Source organism: Ursus maritimus, unplaced genomic scaffold (genome assembly GCF_017311325.1).
Source record: "Ursus maritimus isolate PB19 unplaced genomic scaffold, ASM1731132v1 scaffold_1, whole genome shotgun sequence".
Classification (NCBI taxonomy): Eukaryota; Metazoa; Chordata; class Mammalia; order Carnivora; family Ursidae; genus Ursus; species Ursus maritimus.
In genome coordinates this window covers 32,097,071-32,112,475 of record NW_024423343.1, presented here as the reverse complement: position 1 = coordinate 32,112,475, position 15,405 = coordinate 32,097,071, and the positions used below count along the sequence as shown (strand labels likewise).

Here is a 15,405-nt window from a genome sequence, read left to right as displayed (position 1 = left end):
TAGAAGAGAAAGTAAAATGCTTTAGACTCTGTTAGTTAACTCAAAAGATAGTTCTCATAATGCTGAAGATGCATGAGAGGATTTTGAATAAAACTCTCATGAAATGTGACCATGGAAAAAATTTACTAAATAAATGTATTTCATGTAACATAGGATTTTAAATGTCAAAGTATAAGTTTCATTTATAACTATACATTTGATTAATCTATACCCTAAATTGTTCATATATTCAAGTTAGCCAAAAAATTTGTTTGGATTTCCCCATAGAGAAAAGAGGGACCTGCTTATATCCTGGATCATTTTCCACTCAGCAATATATGGTGTGCCACAATTCGAGTCTTATTTCTGGGTTTGTTACCACACTCAGTGAAATCTAGTTAAAATGAGAAGTGGCAGCTCTAAAAGGAAAACAAAGGTACTATATAATAAAAGGGAAACAAGCAACATAAAGTATGTGCATGATAAGAACCCCCATTTTCAGGTAACCACCCCCAGTCCCATTTGTGTTGCTCTGGAGATAGATTTCAACAGCTTCTGTTTCACAGCTGCTGACATTTGTCCCTTTCTCTTTCAAGCTGGTCCTTCTGGGATTCACTAGGTAGAGGCTCTTAATACAAAACTCAGTCTCCCAAACTATAGAATTTGGAATTATCACCCCAATCTGTTCTGTACTCTTACCATCAACTTTGCCTGACTTGTTTAAAACGGGGGAAGGGGGGGAGAAAATAAGGCTTCAAAACAAATGTTCAATATTAACTGGAAAAATGGGGCACCTTGGCTGGCTCAGTCGGAAGAGCACCTGATTCTTGATCTCTGGGTCGTGAGTTCAAGCCCCATATTGGGCGCAGAGCTCACTTAAAAAAAAAAAAAATCCCTTAAAAATATTAACTGGAAAAATGACATAGAAATAAATATTCAGTAAGTCAAAAAAGAACTCTTTCCAAATATATCATGTATCAGTATCTACAGTTTCCAATTATATTATATATCATGTATCAGTATCCATAACACCATACTTCTGCCTGCTTACTTATTGAGGTTTTCAGTGAGAGAACTGTTTTCTATTTGTTCTTTCTGGTCTTCAGTAAGCTTGCTTGGAGTGTCTTGTAGTTGCTAAGGACAAGAAATTCAATATTAAGTAGATGGAATCTGTTTCTCTCTTTGTACAAACAAAATGAGAATAAAAATTCTAAAGAACATAAAATAGAGATATTTCTGAAGTAGACTAGAGTGAGAGATATGGGAAATGTATGCTAATGTAATTTGAACTAAGCCCTGTGTCCCTGTTTATCCTGGCTGCCTGTGGCAACCATACAGCCTGTGACATGGGCTAGCCACACGGTTTACAAGTCTGTGATACGCCAAAGAAGACTTACACTGTGTTTATTGACTTTGACTGCAATGCTCTAAATATGGCTAAAGATTTTTGCCTTCATCTGAACAGAAATTAGATATTAAATTTGCCTAAAAATACAGTATGCTATCCAGTGAAACATTAATATAGAAAAATAAACAAAACATACACACAACAAAAAACATAAAGACTAATACAAGGGTGTCTATTAGAATGAAGATGCTATGTCAGAACATGACTTAAAAATCCATACGAAGCCCCAGGAATACACAGGCGCAAGATATGAATCTATCACAGATACCACATCTAGCTTGAGTAATCTCAACAACATTTTCAAACTCTATTTAAAACAAGGAAGAATGATAAATTCAAAGGCCCTGAAACCTAGCCTACCAAATTAAAGAAACGATTACCATGGTGTAACTCTGCTAGATAAGCCATATGCAAAGAAGGTTAACAGGAAGATGTTAACAAATGTTAACAACCCGAGAGTACCTTTTACATGTAAGCATTACAGAAAGAGATGATCTAATACTATACAGTAGTCTCTTCAGCTGCAATCACCCATAATTTTTGCATCATGAATCACATCTACAACATGAGTATAAAAGTAAAGCAAGGAAATTTTTCTTTAACTTCTAAAATTGTCAGTAGGTACTCTGGTTGTTTTTGAAAACCTATGACCATTTTCCATTGCTTGTTCCTCTGAAGTTTTTCTTTTCCATAACTTTTTCTTATCTCGTTTGCATTTTAATTTTCTTTTCTCTTGCTCACTCTTTAACTCCCCCCAACGAACCCCCTCCAATATCTTGAGCCCATCAGCAGTATTCTCACGTATCTGTTTAGGGTTGCTGGTAGCACTTGGAATCAGAGAAGTACAGAAAAACGACTGGCCGAAGGAATACAGAAAAATATTTCCTAATGTTTTGTAAATTCAAAGTTAGGCTTAGCACAAAATAGTTTCAATGTTATCCAAATGAAGTATAATATCTAACAAAAGAACATGGAAAGAAATATACCTTGAGAGCTACAAAATCATATGGATGAAAGCCAGGACAGGCCCCATGGATCTGGGACATCAATCGAGCTGTTTTCTCCCAGAATCCAAGCAGCGTCCTCTGTAGAAAAAGAAACGTTGTCACTACAGTTCTCACTCTTTTTTTCACTGCTATTTTTCCTCACTAGTGTAGGTAGATGAATGGTTGCTGAATAATAAGCAGTAGGAAGTAAAATCAATTTCCAAGTTTGGGGAACCAGAAAGCAATGTAAATAGTAATTCTGCCTAAGAACTGGCATCTGTATCAGCATATATATGTGCCTATCTGTATACAGCACTGGAATGTACACTGGAGTCAGCCAGAGAGTAATGCTAGTAGATTAGAACACCTTCTGAAGAGTCCAAAAGAGAAACGTTAAAAGCACAAAAATACCATATTTGTATTAGGGGTATATGTGTAAATCTTTATGTTGGTAAGCATATATAAACTTTTATTAATTGGAAAAAAATAGTATGTACCACTGAATTTAGTCTTTCATTCAGGGCACAAGAAAGACCAAAAAAAAAAAAAAGTGTTCTCAAGCCGGCTCAAATAATTGGACATTTTCCGTGATGCTTCAGAGTTCCTATTCAATGTGAGGGGGCTGAGTGGAGATAATAAAAGAGAACTGAACTAATAGCTATTGTGTTTCAGGTGTATGCTACATGGATTGCCAGATACTTTTATTTTTAAGTGCGTCCTTTCTTGACTCCTGTATTCCGCGGTACTATATCCAAGGAGGTAGATTTCCTACAAGGCCCAGTGAATGTCCATTCCCTTTATTATTCTTATCTTAAGTAAATACATTTTATTCTATTCTGCCATTCACGAATACATGTTAAAAATAGTTATTGCTAATAATTAACATCTCGCTTATTCATTGCATGATATTTATGTGTGATTTGGGGTAATAGAAGCACAGGTGAGACTGCTGAGGTTAAAGTGGTGGGAGAGGGAGACTTGGCAGAATGAAAAGAACACGGGACCCAGCATGAGAAAACCTAGGCTTTTAGCCCAACACTGCCATTTACTTTAATTCTCCTAGGTTTCACTTTCTTCAGCTATAAAATGACAGAAAAGTTTTAAACTATTGGGCCACAGCATCTTTGCTTCAAATGAAACTGAGTGTAGAAGTTCAAAGTGGAGTAGTTCTGGGTGAACCAGTGTTAATGAGATGTGAATCCTGCCTCAACACACCCTTCTCAAACCTAGACGGCCCCTAAGTCTCCCTCTCCTAGGACACCAAGGAGAATAACATGAAGATACAGGAGTAGGCAATCCCGAAGGTCTTTTTTAGTCTAGAATTCAGATTCTCTGTCATAACCTCAGTAAGTCAGTTTTCAAAGTCAAAGGAATCTGATTATGCAATGTTTTAATACCCTTTAGACAACTTTTAAAAAGGAATCTCACCACTCATCTTTACTGCAAGGACATGCTGACCATGGAGGTGGGTACCTGGTAGGTAGTGAGTGAGTGAGATAACATATTGCAGCGACTAGCTCCAAGTAAATCCACTTTCTGACAAACATCCATCTTTAACTTGTCAAAAGAAGCTTTGCTATTTCTCACTTGGATCTGCACCTGAAACCACAATATTTATTATTATTACCGATAATGCAGATATAAATGTACCATACAGGCTCATGAAACATATTTTCAGACACATGAAATTGTAATAAAGAAGGCTACCTCCCTTTTCTTGTATTATTTCATGATAAAGGGTAAAGATTTTGGCTATTTTTAGTAAGTGTAAGAGATTCTTTCCAGCAGATTATCTTTATGCTGAGAAAGTACGCAGTGATAAATGGAAAGTATATAGTTAAGAAGAAAAAACCCCACAGATTCCAAATAAAAAGAAACATCCAAAACTACTGATGGATAATATTTAGCTAATAGAAGAATGAGTGGAAAGGGAACATAGTTAAAGTGTTGAGAAGCATTAATAATAGCTCTGAATCATGGAGATAAATTTATAAATTTAAATATAGGCCTATCATATTTCTTATACTTAAGGTAAGTCATATGTCACCAAGTGGCATGAATATTCAACTTTTAAATATACTTATTCATTCATTCAACAAGTATTTATAAGGTACCTATTATGTGCCAGGCACTGGGATATTGTGGTGAACAAAACAATGTTCTTTCCCACCATCCCTGAGTGGGGAGGCACAGGAAAAAGCAGTAGTAAATAAATGTATAAGATCATCTCAAGTTGTAAAGATAACATATAAGTGAAAAGAAATGACTACTTTTGGTAAGATGATCAGGGAGGCCTTTGGTGAGTTCATGCAAGATGTTTGAACTGGGACAGAAAGATGATAAGGAGCCATGCCAAGATTCTGAGAAGAGCATTCCAGGCTCAGGGAAAAGCAAGGACAAAAGTGGGTGAAGAGCTTAATATGTTTGCAGAACAATATGGAATAGGCTAGAACATATTCCTTCATGGGGCATGGAAAGGGCTGGAGTATAGAAAGTGCAAGATGTGGTTGCACAGGGACCAGGAAACAGACTGTGCAGGGCTGTCTGGGTCCAGATAGGTTTAGAATGCATTCTTTTTTTATTAAAATTTAGGTGAAATTCAGATAACATAAACTTAAAATATACAATTCAGTGGCATTAGTGTATTCACAATGTTGTCTAACAACTCCTTTGGATTATATTCTAATTGTCACTGATTATAATGGGGAAAGAGTAACAGGTTGCTGTGGCCTACATGGCTGGTATAGAGTAAAAGCTCAGTCAATATTAAATATGATTTGTATTATATGTACTCTAAATATTTATTAAATGAAGGAATGAATTTTATTGTTCATATATGGTAAATTTAGGGGATACAATTCATAAGTAGTTTATTTAGCAAAAACGTTAAGTCCATACATACTTTAAAAGCCTGTGGTCAAGCTATGTATTGTAGCAGAAGAAGAATCTGATAATCTTCACTTTTTCTTATAATAATCAAGTTACCTGAATTTTTACTTTAATTAGTTTATTTTTTCCTCACTAATAAACTATTCCCCTTCTGCAAACAAATCCCAAAAGTCCAGTGAAGCAACATTTAAAGGGTAGTGACATCTACTGTGAGAGGGATAAAAAAATTAATAGAAAAGGTTGATAGGGTGGGGATGTCACTCAGAGTAAAAAAAAAAAAAAAAAAAAAGTGTAACAACCTTTTGTACTTCAAAGATCTCCAAGCAACCAAGAATTTATAATATAATGTGTTTCAAAAATAGCCTGATATTTTATGATCTCGATTAAATTATTCTGTGTAAGTTCAATAGGTTTATGTATCAAGGAACAGAAAGGGAAAGGATCTTCATACTTTTCTGAACTTTTCCATTTGTTTTAGGGTGTCTGGGTCCAGTTCTTGGGACACATCTTTCATCCACAGCAGGGCTCCTCTGTATTCTGTGCGTGCTTGCTCCATCCGGTTGATTGTCATCAAGGTATCAGATACCGCCCTTTGACTGAATGTTGCTACTTCTTGCTTAAGACGAGACAGAGGAGTGTACAGGGCCAGTCTAATGGCAGAGAGATAAAAACCAGAGGGATGTACATCCCATAAATAAAACAAAATAAAAACAAAGGTTTAAAACCATAAAGCATATCTGCTGTCAAGATGAGTCTATAAAATAGGAAATTATTAAGATGCCTAAGGAACTTTAGAAAGCAAATAAAGATCATATAGCCAACTTTGAATTGCTAATAATGACGTCTTTATCTCTCCCTTTTTTTATTTTAAGAAATATATTATTTTTGCAACATTTTGGATGTCAATCCATGTGTAAATAATCTGCCAAGTAATTCTGCCATTTAGAAAAGAGTTCCATGGGTAAAAGAGACCCTGTATTCACAAAACATAATCCTATAAATAGAAAAAGCCTTTCATGTGACAAATTGAGGTAAAATCTAGGTATAGAAAAGTAGATAAAATGCTAGGAGAATTAATCAGTGTTGAGTTCTTAGCAGCTGAGGATGAGGACAAAAAATTGAGAATTTAAGAAACAGCAATCAAACCCAGCTCCTCTAGTCCGCGTTTTTGACGCAGTTTTGACGCGTTTTGACTTAGTGGCACTGAAGGGCCTTCTACTGAGTGTCTACTGAGTGTCCCTTTTTTACTTCCTTAATGATGGGCTTTTGCACTGATGTGGTGTTTCAGAATAAAGCCACTTAAGTTAATACATCGTCATTACAGGTCTGAAAAGACCTGTTTTTATTTTTCTTCTGAAAATGCAAAGATTTTTGCTGTATTCGGTAAATGGAGGAGATTCTTTGCAGCAGGTATCTTTGTTAAAAATTTGTAAAGTGATAAATGCCAAATAATTAAGAAAAAAAAGGCTCTCTGCTTAAAAAGAAGAAAAGTTCTAATGTACTTCTAGATAGTATCCAAAAAGAGAAAGAAAATAATTAAATCTACATATTTTATATGTATGTACCTGTTATATTAAACCACATAAGAAATTTAAATATAGGCTTAAAGTCTATTTCTAGGAATTAAGCAGCCTAGAATGTCAATTTCTAAGTAATTATTTTACATACAAAATAAATAAGAGTTAGGCATCAAAACAATTATATGCTGTAATATAGCTCTCTTTTTTTTTTTTTTTTAAAGATTTTATTTATTTATTCGACAGAGATAGAGACAGCCAGAGACAGAGAGAACACAAGCAGGGGGAGTGGGAGAGGAAGAAGCAGGCTCCCAGCCGAGGAGCCCGACGTGGGGCTCGATCCCACAACGCCGGGATCAGGCCCCGAGCCGAAGGCAGACGCTTAACCACTGTGCCACCCAGGCGCCCCGATATAGCTCTCTTTTAACCCTTTACTGAAACGATCGGTAACCTTTACAGACATGCAAATTTAGAAACATAGGTCACAACTATCACGCTGACTACAGATTTAGGGATGATGTAGAACACCGCAAACCTGTGCTTGGCTGAAGAACAGAGAGCCTTGCCGGTAGCATCCATCATTTTACCAGCCTGCGTCATATCCCGTTCTGCTTGAAACTTTAAAAAGAGCCCCAGTTCATTTTCTTCCTCTGATATAACTAGGAAAAAATTACAGTATAGTTAATTGTTTCATTTCATCATTTGTTTAAAACACACAACTAAAATTCTCACAGCATAAGAATTACTTGGGGGGAAAGAGAGGCTTATTTTAAAAATGCAAATTCCTGGGGCTCCATTTCCAGAGATTCTGATTTTATAGGTCTTAGGATCTGCTTCCCCCCCACGCACAAGTGCTCTAGATGGTTCTGATGTAGTGAATTCATGGAACTTGATTTGGGAAAGACTGATCTTTAATGAAAAAAAAAAAAGATTCCAAAATGACAAAACCACAAATGATGCATTAGCAATTGTGCAGACATGCATTTTAGGATCACTGCCTCTTACAAAGTATTCCTATTCTATTTAAACTTAACTTAATCTTGACTCCCACCCTGTCTTCATTGACCTATGCTCAGTATTCCAGGCCCACAGACATCCACAATTTTACTGCTGAAACCCTAAAAGTTGTCATGTAGTATACTACTACTCAGAGTGTGGTCCACGGACCAATTCCAGTCCGGAAGCATTTGTTACCAGCCTGTAACAAGTACCAAAACTAAGAATCTGTTTAGAAACCTACTAATTTGACTATTTATATCTGTTGAATCTAGTAATAATAAAAATGTGTGCCTGTATTTTGCATATCTTAATTTCATTTTTCTAGAAATTAATTTTTATTGTATATTATAAAAATATCAGTTCACAACAGATTGAAAGTAAAACATGAAACAAAAGTGGTCTTTGACCACAAAGTTTTAGAAGTCTCACCTTCTAATCACAATAAGACTAATAAGGGGGAGCCCATAAAGTGTTCAAATTATAAGCTTAAAGTGACAAATGACTAATGTCATGCCTAATCTCACTCTGGTTTACTGTTGGAAAAGCTAAAGTTAAAAACTGAAAGGGGAAGGGGTGCCTGGCTAGCTCAGGCAGTAGAGCACGCGACTCTTGATCTTGGGGTCTTGAGTTCAAGCCCCACGTTGCGCACAGAGCCTAGTTAAAAAAACAAACACAAAACAAACTGAAAGGGAAGTCCCTCAGTACCTCTGAGGCAGCAGCAGAACTCAAGTCCACTCACTTGCTAGCTCCCCATTCCCACTGCTCCTTGCTGTCACTTCTTTGTCATAAAGAACCATTCACAAAATAGTTCAGTAAACTCTTGTTTTTACCTTAAATAGTTCATTCTCAAAAATGCAAGTGAATTATTTATTTTAAATGAGAATTATTGGATAGATATCTAGGATTTCATACCATTGAGTCTTAGCTGATATTTCTCAACTATCTTCAGAAGTTCAGTGCATGTCTCTTGAATGGAGTGAAAAACCTTTGAAATATAAATTTTATTAGGACAATCTAAAGAACCATAAACAAATATAACATATCTGTTATAAGCACTTCAAAAGCAGAACATTCTTTTATAAATGTTATGTCTGTTTTCCTTGACTTTGAGGTACTTCAGTATTGGTTTTATTTTTGATATAGAAAATTTAGATTCCCCCATTTAGATTCCCCCATGAGGGTTGGAAAAAATGGTGATAAATACATGGGAACTAATAAAAACTTGTAACTGTGGAGTTTGTCCTCCCCTCAGCCCCAAACTATCTAAATAGCAAAAATGTAAATCCAATATAAACTGTATCAAATATTGCCAATTACAGACGAAAAGAGTATAGATAACCTTAGAAAATGTTAACTCTCAATCTGGCTTTTCTATAGTATTATTTTAAGCATAACAGGTGAGTGAATTACCATAAAATTAAGTAATATATTACAACATCAAAAATAAGTTACTTTTGGATTATTTTCGTTTGGAATTTTCCCTTCATCACTATTGTTGCTAACAGCTAACAGAAAAATAAAACATCCATTTCAAGTAAGCACATGAAAATTTGAGATTAGGACACATTATACACATGAGGTAACTCTTCACACATAATCTTTAAATTTAGGTTTTCCCAGGGAAATGAGGTGGCATAGGTTTTAGGGTACAGCCTTCTTCCCACAAAGTCCTATGCTTAAGAATTGCTACAAGACTTTAGTTCAAAAAGACCTTGGCACTGTAGCATAATATTAGGCACTAACCCTTTGAGTATCAAATAAATTTCCAATGTCACCGTTGAGCCTGAATATTCCCTCTCTGAAACAGTTTTGTTATTATTCTGGTATGTGATCTGACCTAAGGAAGATCAGTGATAGACACTAAAATCTAAATGGAGGAGCAACCATCAACTTTCCACATAAGTTTAGGTATGTTTGAAATGAACTGGTATATGGACTTGGCAATTTAAAAAAGCAGTTTTAAAATCCTATGAAAGACTAGAAAAAGATATAAAAATGATTGTTCTACTATGATAAAATGATTATAGTTGTTTTTTTCCCCCATGGGTCTTTGAAAGATTTATAAACAATTTCTTTTTATTTTTACAATGAAATTTTTTTAAATGTAAGGGAAGTATAATTTGACAAAATTGTAATATATTTAATGCATACAACATGATGACTTAAGTATACGTACAATGAAAAATGTTCCCATTCTTAAAAAATATACTACAAACGTAGGAGAAAGTACTTGAGTGATTTCATATTTGTCTATTGGACAAGAATATGAAATATGTCACACAGATTACCCAACAATGTAAAACAAAACAGGAAAATTTACTTCTGTGGGAATATATGTGGAAACAGTAAACAGCTCCTTTAGCCTTAAAACATTTATTACTTATAATCAAGTCCTTTCATTTTTTCCACATTTGTCATTAAAACATAAGAAGAACACTTTTCAACACAAATAGTAAAAGCTTGTTAATTTCTTATCTATTTCCATATTTGTTATGGCCATGACATAAGTTTACGTTTTGTAGAATAAAAATACTTAGTAGATTATGACCTATTTAATGAGAACTATACTTTAAAAGATTGAAACAAATGATTATAATCCAAGCATAACAGAACTCCTACTTGGAAATACTTTTAAAAGGCATCTTCAATTAGTATCCATACATGGAATTAGTAAACCTGCATTTAAAACCCAGACCTTTTTGTATATACAGGAGACTTCCTCTAATTAGTTTAATTATTTAAAAGTGTAAAACACTTACAGGTTTAAAGTAGTTTCATGGTAATTACTTCTTTTATATAAAATGAAAAACACAGCCAAAAAACACATTACAAAATACTTAATTAACTCTCTTCCTTAATTATAGAAACAAAAACTCTAACTTATAAAAATCCTTACTCAGGGGCTCCTGGCAGGCTCAGTCGGTGGAGCATGTAACTCTACCTCAGGGTTGTGAGTTTGAGCCCCACGCTGGGTATGGAGATTACTTAAAGAAATAAACTTTAAAAGAAATAATAATAAAAATAAAAAAACCTCACTATTTGATTTCAATTAATTTCAGTGAGGTATAAGACTTCATGTAAAAGTAGTACAAAATATTATGACATGATATATAATGAGCATATGGTCTCAATTAGGAATATAATCATTAATATTTAACTTAAAAATTAATACTTGTGCCAGAGAAATTATTCTTTCTCTAATTTATGAATACCAGTTTTGCCAATTCTCAATTTGTGAGAATTGCAACCTCTACCCAGATCTGATTGACAGATGAATACAATTAAACATTCTATTATCAAATCTGCAAGTTCTTCATGGTCCCACAAATAACCACTTATATGCAATATAAAGAATCCTCAAATTTACCTCGAGTTTAGCATCCAGTTCAGCATCAGATGCCACCACGTGCTCATCCTCCTTTTTTCCCGTTGCTTTGATAAAGACCTGTTTAGTTTTCCAGTATTTCTTTTGCATTCTGCTAACTACTGACTGGTTATCTTCTGGTCTGGGTTGTCCAAAGGAATCCATGGAGTGACTACAAGGAACAGACTAAAATTTCTTAAATTTTTTTCAGTAATATATATGTAGTCAGCGAGTATTTAATCCAATTGAAACAGTGAAAAAGATACTAAATGGAATATTAATGTTAATAGCTATACATACTAATATTTGTTCTGCATGGTCTAAACTTATGATACAACTTGCACAAGTAATAGGCAAAAGATTAATGATATTTAAATTCAGTTAGAAGATAAAGGTGGGGGCGCCTGGGTGGCACAGCGGTTAGGCATCTACCTTCGGCTCAGGGCGTGATCCCGGCGTTCCGGGATCGAGCCCCACATCAGGCTCCTCCGCTGTGAGCCTGCTTCTTCCTCTCCCACTCCCCCTGCTTGTGTTCCCTCTCTCGCTGGCTGTCTCTATCTCTGTCGAATAAATAAATAAAATCTTTAAAAAAAAAAAAAGAAGATAAAGGTGATAAAACTATAATTTTGCAATAATGATTGGAAATAATTTAATTTTAATCTATTTATAGACATCTATTCATTTCTAATTTTTGCTTTGTAATAATACTGCAATGAACTTATATACATCTTTGCATATTACTAACATTTCCTTAGAAAAGCCTGCTATAGTTGTAACTGCTGTGTCAGAATACACATTTAATAAATATTCTTAGATATGCAAAGATTCAGGTACACACTCTTCTTTAAAACTCAAAGAAATACTTTAGTATCCAATAAATAAGCAAAAATAAAGATCTTAGGTATAGGGGAGATATGTTAGCAATAAAGATGGAGGGGCACCTGGTTGGCTCAGTCGGAAGAGCATGTGACTCTTTATCCTGGGGTCATGAGTTTGAGCCCCATGTGGGGTTTAAAAACTATAAAAGTAAATAAATAAAGATGGAAATTGTAACCTGTCAACTTGAAAATTAATGTCTAAGTAATTCTTAATACGGTTAACATGGCTATATAAGGAAATGCAAACGTAAAAGGTATTCTTTAAGGAGATGTAAAAAAAGAAATAATAATAGTTTTAAAAGCCTAAATTATTCCAATAAATGGTGGGAGGCAGGACCACAGAGAGGTACTAAAGAATGTGATTCATCCATCCTTTTCAGGGGAATCAACAGATATTTATGTATTATTGTTAGTAAAGAAATAAAGTTTTGCTTTCTTTTTTTTTGAAGTAATTACAAATTAAATAAAAATAGAATGTCTACTTTCTAAATTACTAGGTGCAAAACAAAAAAGCAAGAAAAACCAGCAAAAGCAAAAGTAGGGCGGGAAAAACAAGATTAAGGCAACATAAAACAAGATTAAGGCAAACAGTATAAACTAAGATGACAGAATAAGAACAATTATACTATTTAGTATGATAAATGCAAACTTCCTCTCAAATATAAATCATTTCAAACCATAAAAAACAAACTATATCCAACTACATGCTATCTGGAGTCCACCTCAAACAAAATGACACAGAAAGATATGCCAGGTAAACACAAACAAAATTAAAACAGGAATAGCCATATTAATATCACACCAAGTAGGTTTAAATAAAAAGCATTAATTAAAACAAAGATAACATGTAAATTTCCCCAGGTGGCCACTTTCTAGACATTCTCTGAATATTCTGCTTTGGATATCCTCCTGGATTCCTGGCAGTTTAGATTAGTTACCATTTAACTGCAGAACCTCTCATACGCGACGCTGGATAAGGTGGCTGGAGATAAGTTGAGAGAGAAAATAGAATTTAATCTTGGTATAGAGTCAAATTGGATTTGATATAATCATTATACTGTTCCAACACATAAAGAGTCTTGAGGGAAAACTTGCGGTTCATCTTTCCCGTCCAATTTCTGTCTGCTTTTGGTTGCTCTTGACTGCTTCCAATTAGTTTTCCCCTGAGACTTTTATTAGCATGAGGGTCAGTCCAACTGTATGACAAACTGCTGATTTATTCTACTAAGCTGACTGCAAGCTTAGGCCCAATCAGTTAAGAGAACAAAATTCCAGGGAGTATCAGAAGAGAACCTCTTTTCCTTGCCTTGACTTCAATGCTGACAGAGCTCAAATAGTATATTCCTTGCCTCTCTCCAATCCCTCACTATCTCCTTCGTCGTGGAGAAAACGTAACTTATCAGACTGGACTTCAGAGAAATAAACTTAGTCCTCCCTTTTCTCTCTGGAAGCTATCCTGCCTGCAGAGAGCACACATTTCTTGGCAAGGGGAGTATAGTGGCTGGGGGGTAAATCTGCAAAAGATGAGATTTGCACATTTGTGGTTTTTTGACTGAGGGCACTGCTGAATCTGCTCATCACTGGAGGTAGGTTAAACAGAAAGCAAAATCTTATGGGCTTGAGATACCAAGTTCAAGGTTGACGAACTACAGAAATTTAGGAAGGATATCCTAGAAGAGAGGGAGCCAAAGAGATGATCCCCAAATTCTGTATACAAAGTCCTCCCAAGACCTGTGCTGATCACTAAACTAACCATGAAGTGAGGGAAGGGACCCCAAGGGTGCTGGCAGAAAATAAGCAGCTGGAAGCTGAAGTAACTAAAGATTCAAGCTGCTACCACTATAGAGGAGACAGGATCTGGAGTTTGAATTCAGTCAAGTTAACTGCCTTCTAGAATAAAAATTATTCTTCAGAAAAGCAAAACAGAATCCAGAGTCTCTAAAATTCATCATTTAAAATGCCAAGTAACCAATCAAAAACTACTAGACTTGCAAAGAACTACAAAAATGTGACCCATACTGAAGAGGAAAAAAAAAAGCAGTCAATAAAAATAAATTCCAAAGATTTCCTGGATATTGCAATAATCACACAAGTACTTTAAAACAGCTATTATAAATATGTACAAAGACTTAAAGTAGGATATGTGTACAATAAATGAATAGAGAGGGGAAAAAAGTCAGAGTCTCTAGCTGCAAAGTTCAATAACTTCAGTTAAAAACTAACTGGATAGGATTAAGAACAGACCAAAGACGGGAGATAAGAAGTGAAGTTGAAGATGAATCAAAAATTACCTAATCTGAAAAACAGAGAGGGGAAAAAAAAGACCCAGAAGGAGAGGAGAGAGAAAACAGGGCAGAAAAAAAAAAAAAAGAAAAGAACAAAACAACCCAGATTTTGTAAATGACTTTAACTTACAGATCAATAAATTTAAGGAAAACCACAAGCAGGCATATCATAGATAAACTACTTAAATCAAAAGATAAAGAGAAAATCTATCTTAAAAGCAGAGCAAAATAGCATATTATGTACAGGGCAACAAAAACACAAATTACAGGCAGTTTCTCAACAAAAACAATAAAAGCCACACTACAACGGAGGAATATATTTAGGGTACTGAATGAAAGAAAACAAACTATCAACCAATAATCTGTATCTATCAAAACTATATTCTTTAAAAATGAAAGCAAAATACATTTTCAGATAAAGAACTGAGAGAATTCATGGCTGGGGGACTTTCGAAATGCTAACAAATTCTTCAGGCTGAAGGGAAATTACAATAGTAATTTGGATCCACAGGAAATAATGAAGATAACTGACATTGGTAAATGTCTGGGTAAATATGAGTTTTTTCTTTCTTAATTTCTTTAAAAGTTTGGGCACCTGGTGTCTCAGTTGGTTAAATCCCGCCTCGGGCTCCCTACTCAACAGGGAGTCTGCTTCTCACTCTGCCCTCCCCAGTCCCCTCATGCTCTCTCTCTGCAAAATAAATAAAATCTTTTATAAAAAACTTCTTTAGAAGTTATAGTTCAACATATGCAGACAAAAATAAAATAATAGCTGAACTGTCAACATTTTGCCATTTTAAAAATAGATTTTTAATTTTTTTAAAGATTTATTCATCTTAGAGAGAGAGCAATGGCAGAAGGGGCAAATGCATGACGGGGAGGGGAGGGGGGTCTCGATCCCAGGACCCTGAGATCATGACCTGAGCCAAAACCAAGAGTCAGACGCTTAAATGACTGTACCACCCAGGTACCTCTATATTCTGCCATTTTTATATCATTTATACTTTCACCTACTCCCTACCACCTCATTCTATCATCATTAATATATGGCTCTTTCTGGTAATATTTACATACATTGAAGTGTACAATAGCTCTATACT

General features: G+C 34.9%; 1 protein-coding gene across 1 annotated transcript in view; it reads right to left on the bottom strand.

The window, feature by feature from the left end:
* The window catches only part of ICA1L (islet cell autoantigen 1 like), a 46,809-nt gene extending 35,500 nt beyond the window's left edge, over positions 1-11,309 (bottom strand). Inside the window, exons 1-7 of the mRNA XM_008687375.2 lie at positions 11,146-11,309; positions 8,691-8,763; positions 7,315-7,438; positions 5,714-5,912; positions 3,847-3,972; positions 2,374-2,472; positions 1,031-1,113 (exon numbers count right to left, since the gene is read on the bottom strand). Coding sequence (XP_008685597.1) covers positions 1,031-1,113; positions 2,374-2,472; positions 3,847-3,972; positions 5,714-5,912; positions 7,315-7,438; positions 8,691-8,763; positions 11,146-11,307 — 866 coding nt within the window. The 5' untranslated portion in view covers positions 11,308-11,309. The remainder of the gene's footprint in view (positions 1-1,030; positions 1,114-2,373; positions 2,473-3,846; positions 3,973-5,713; positions 5,913-7,314; positions 7,439-8,690; positions 8,764-11,145) is intronic.
* Between the last annotated feature and the right edge of the window lie 4,096 nt (positions 11,310-15,405).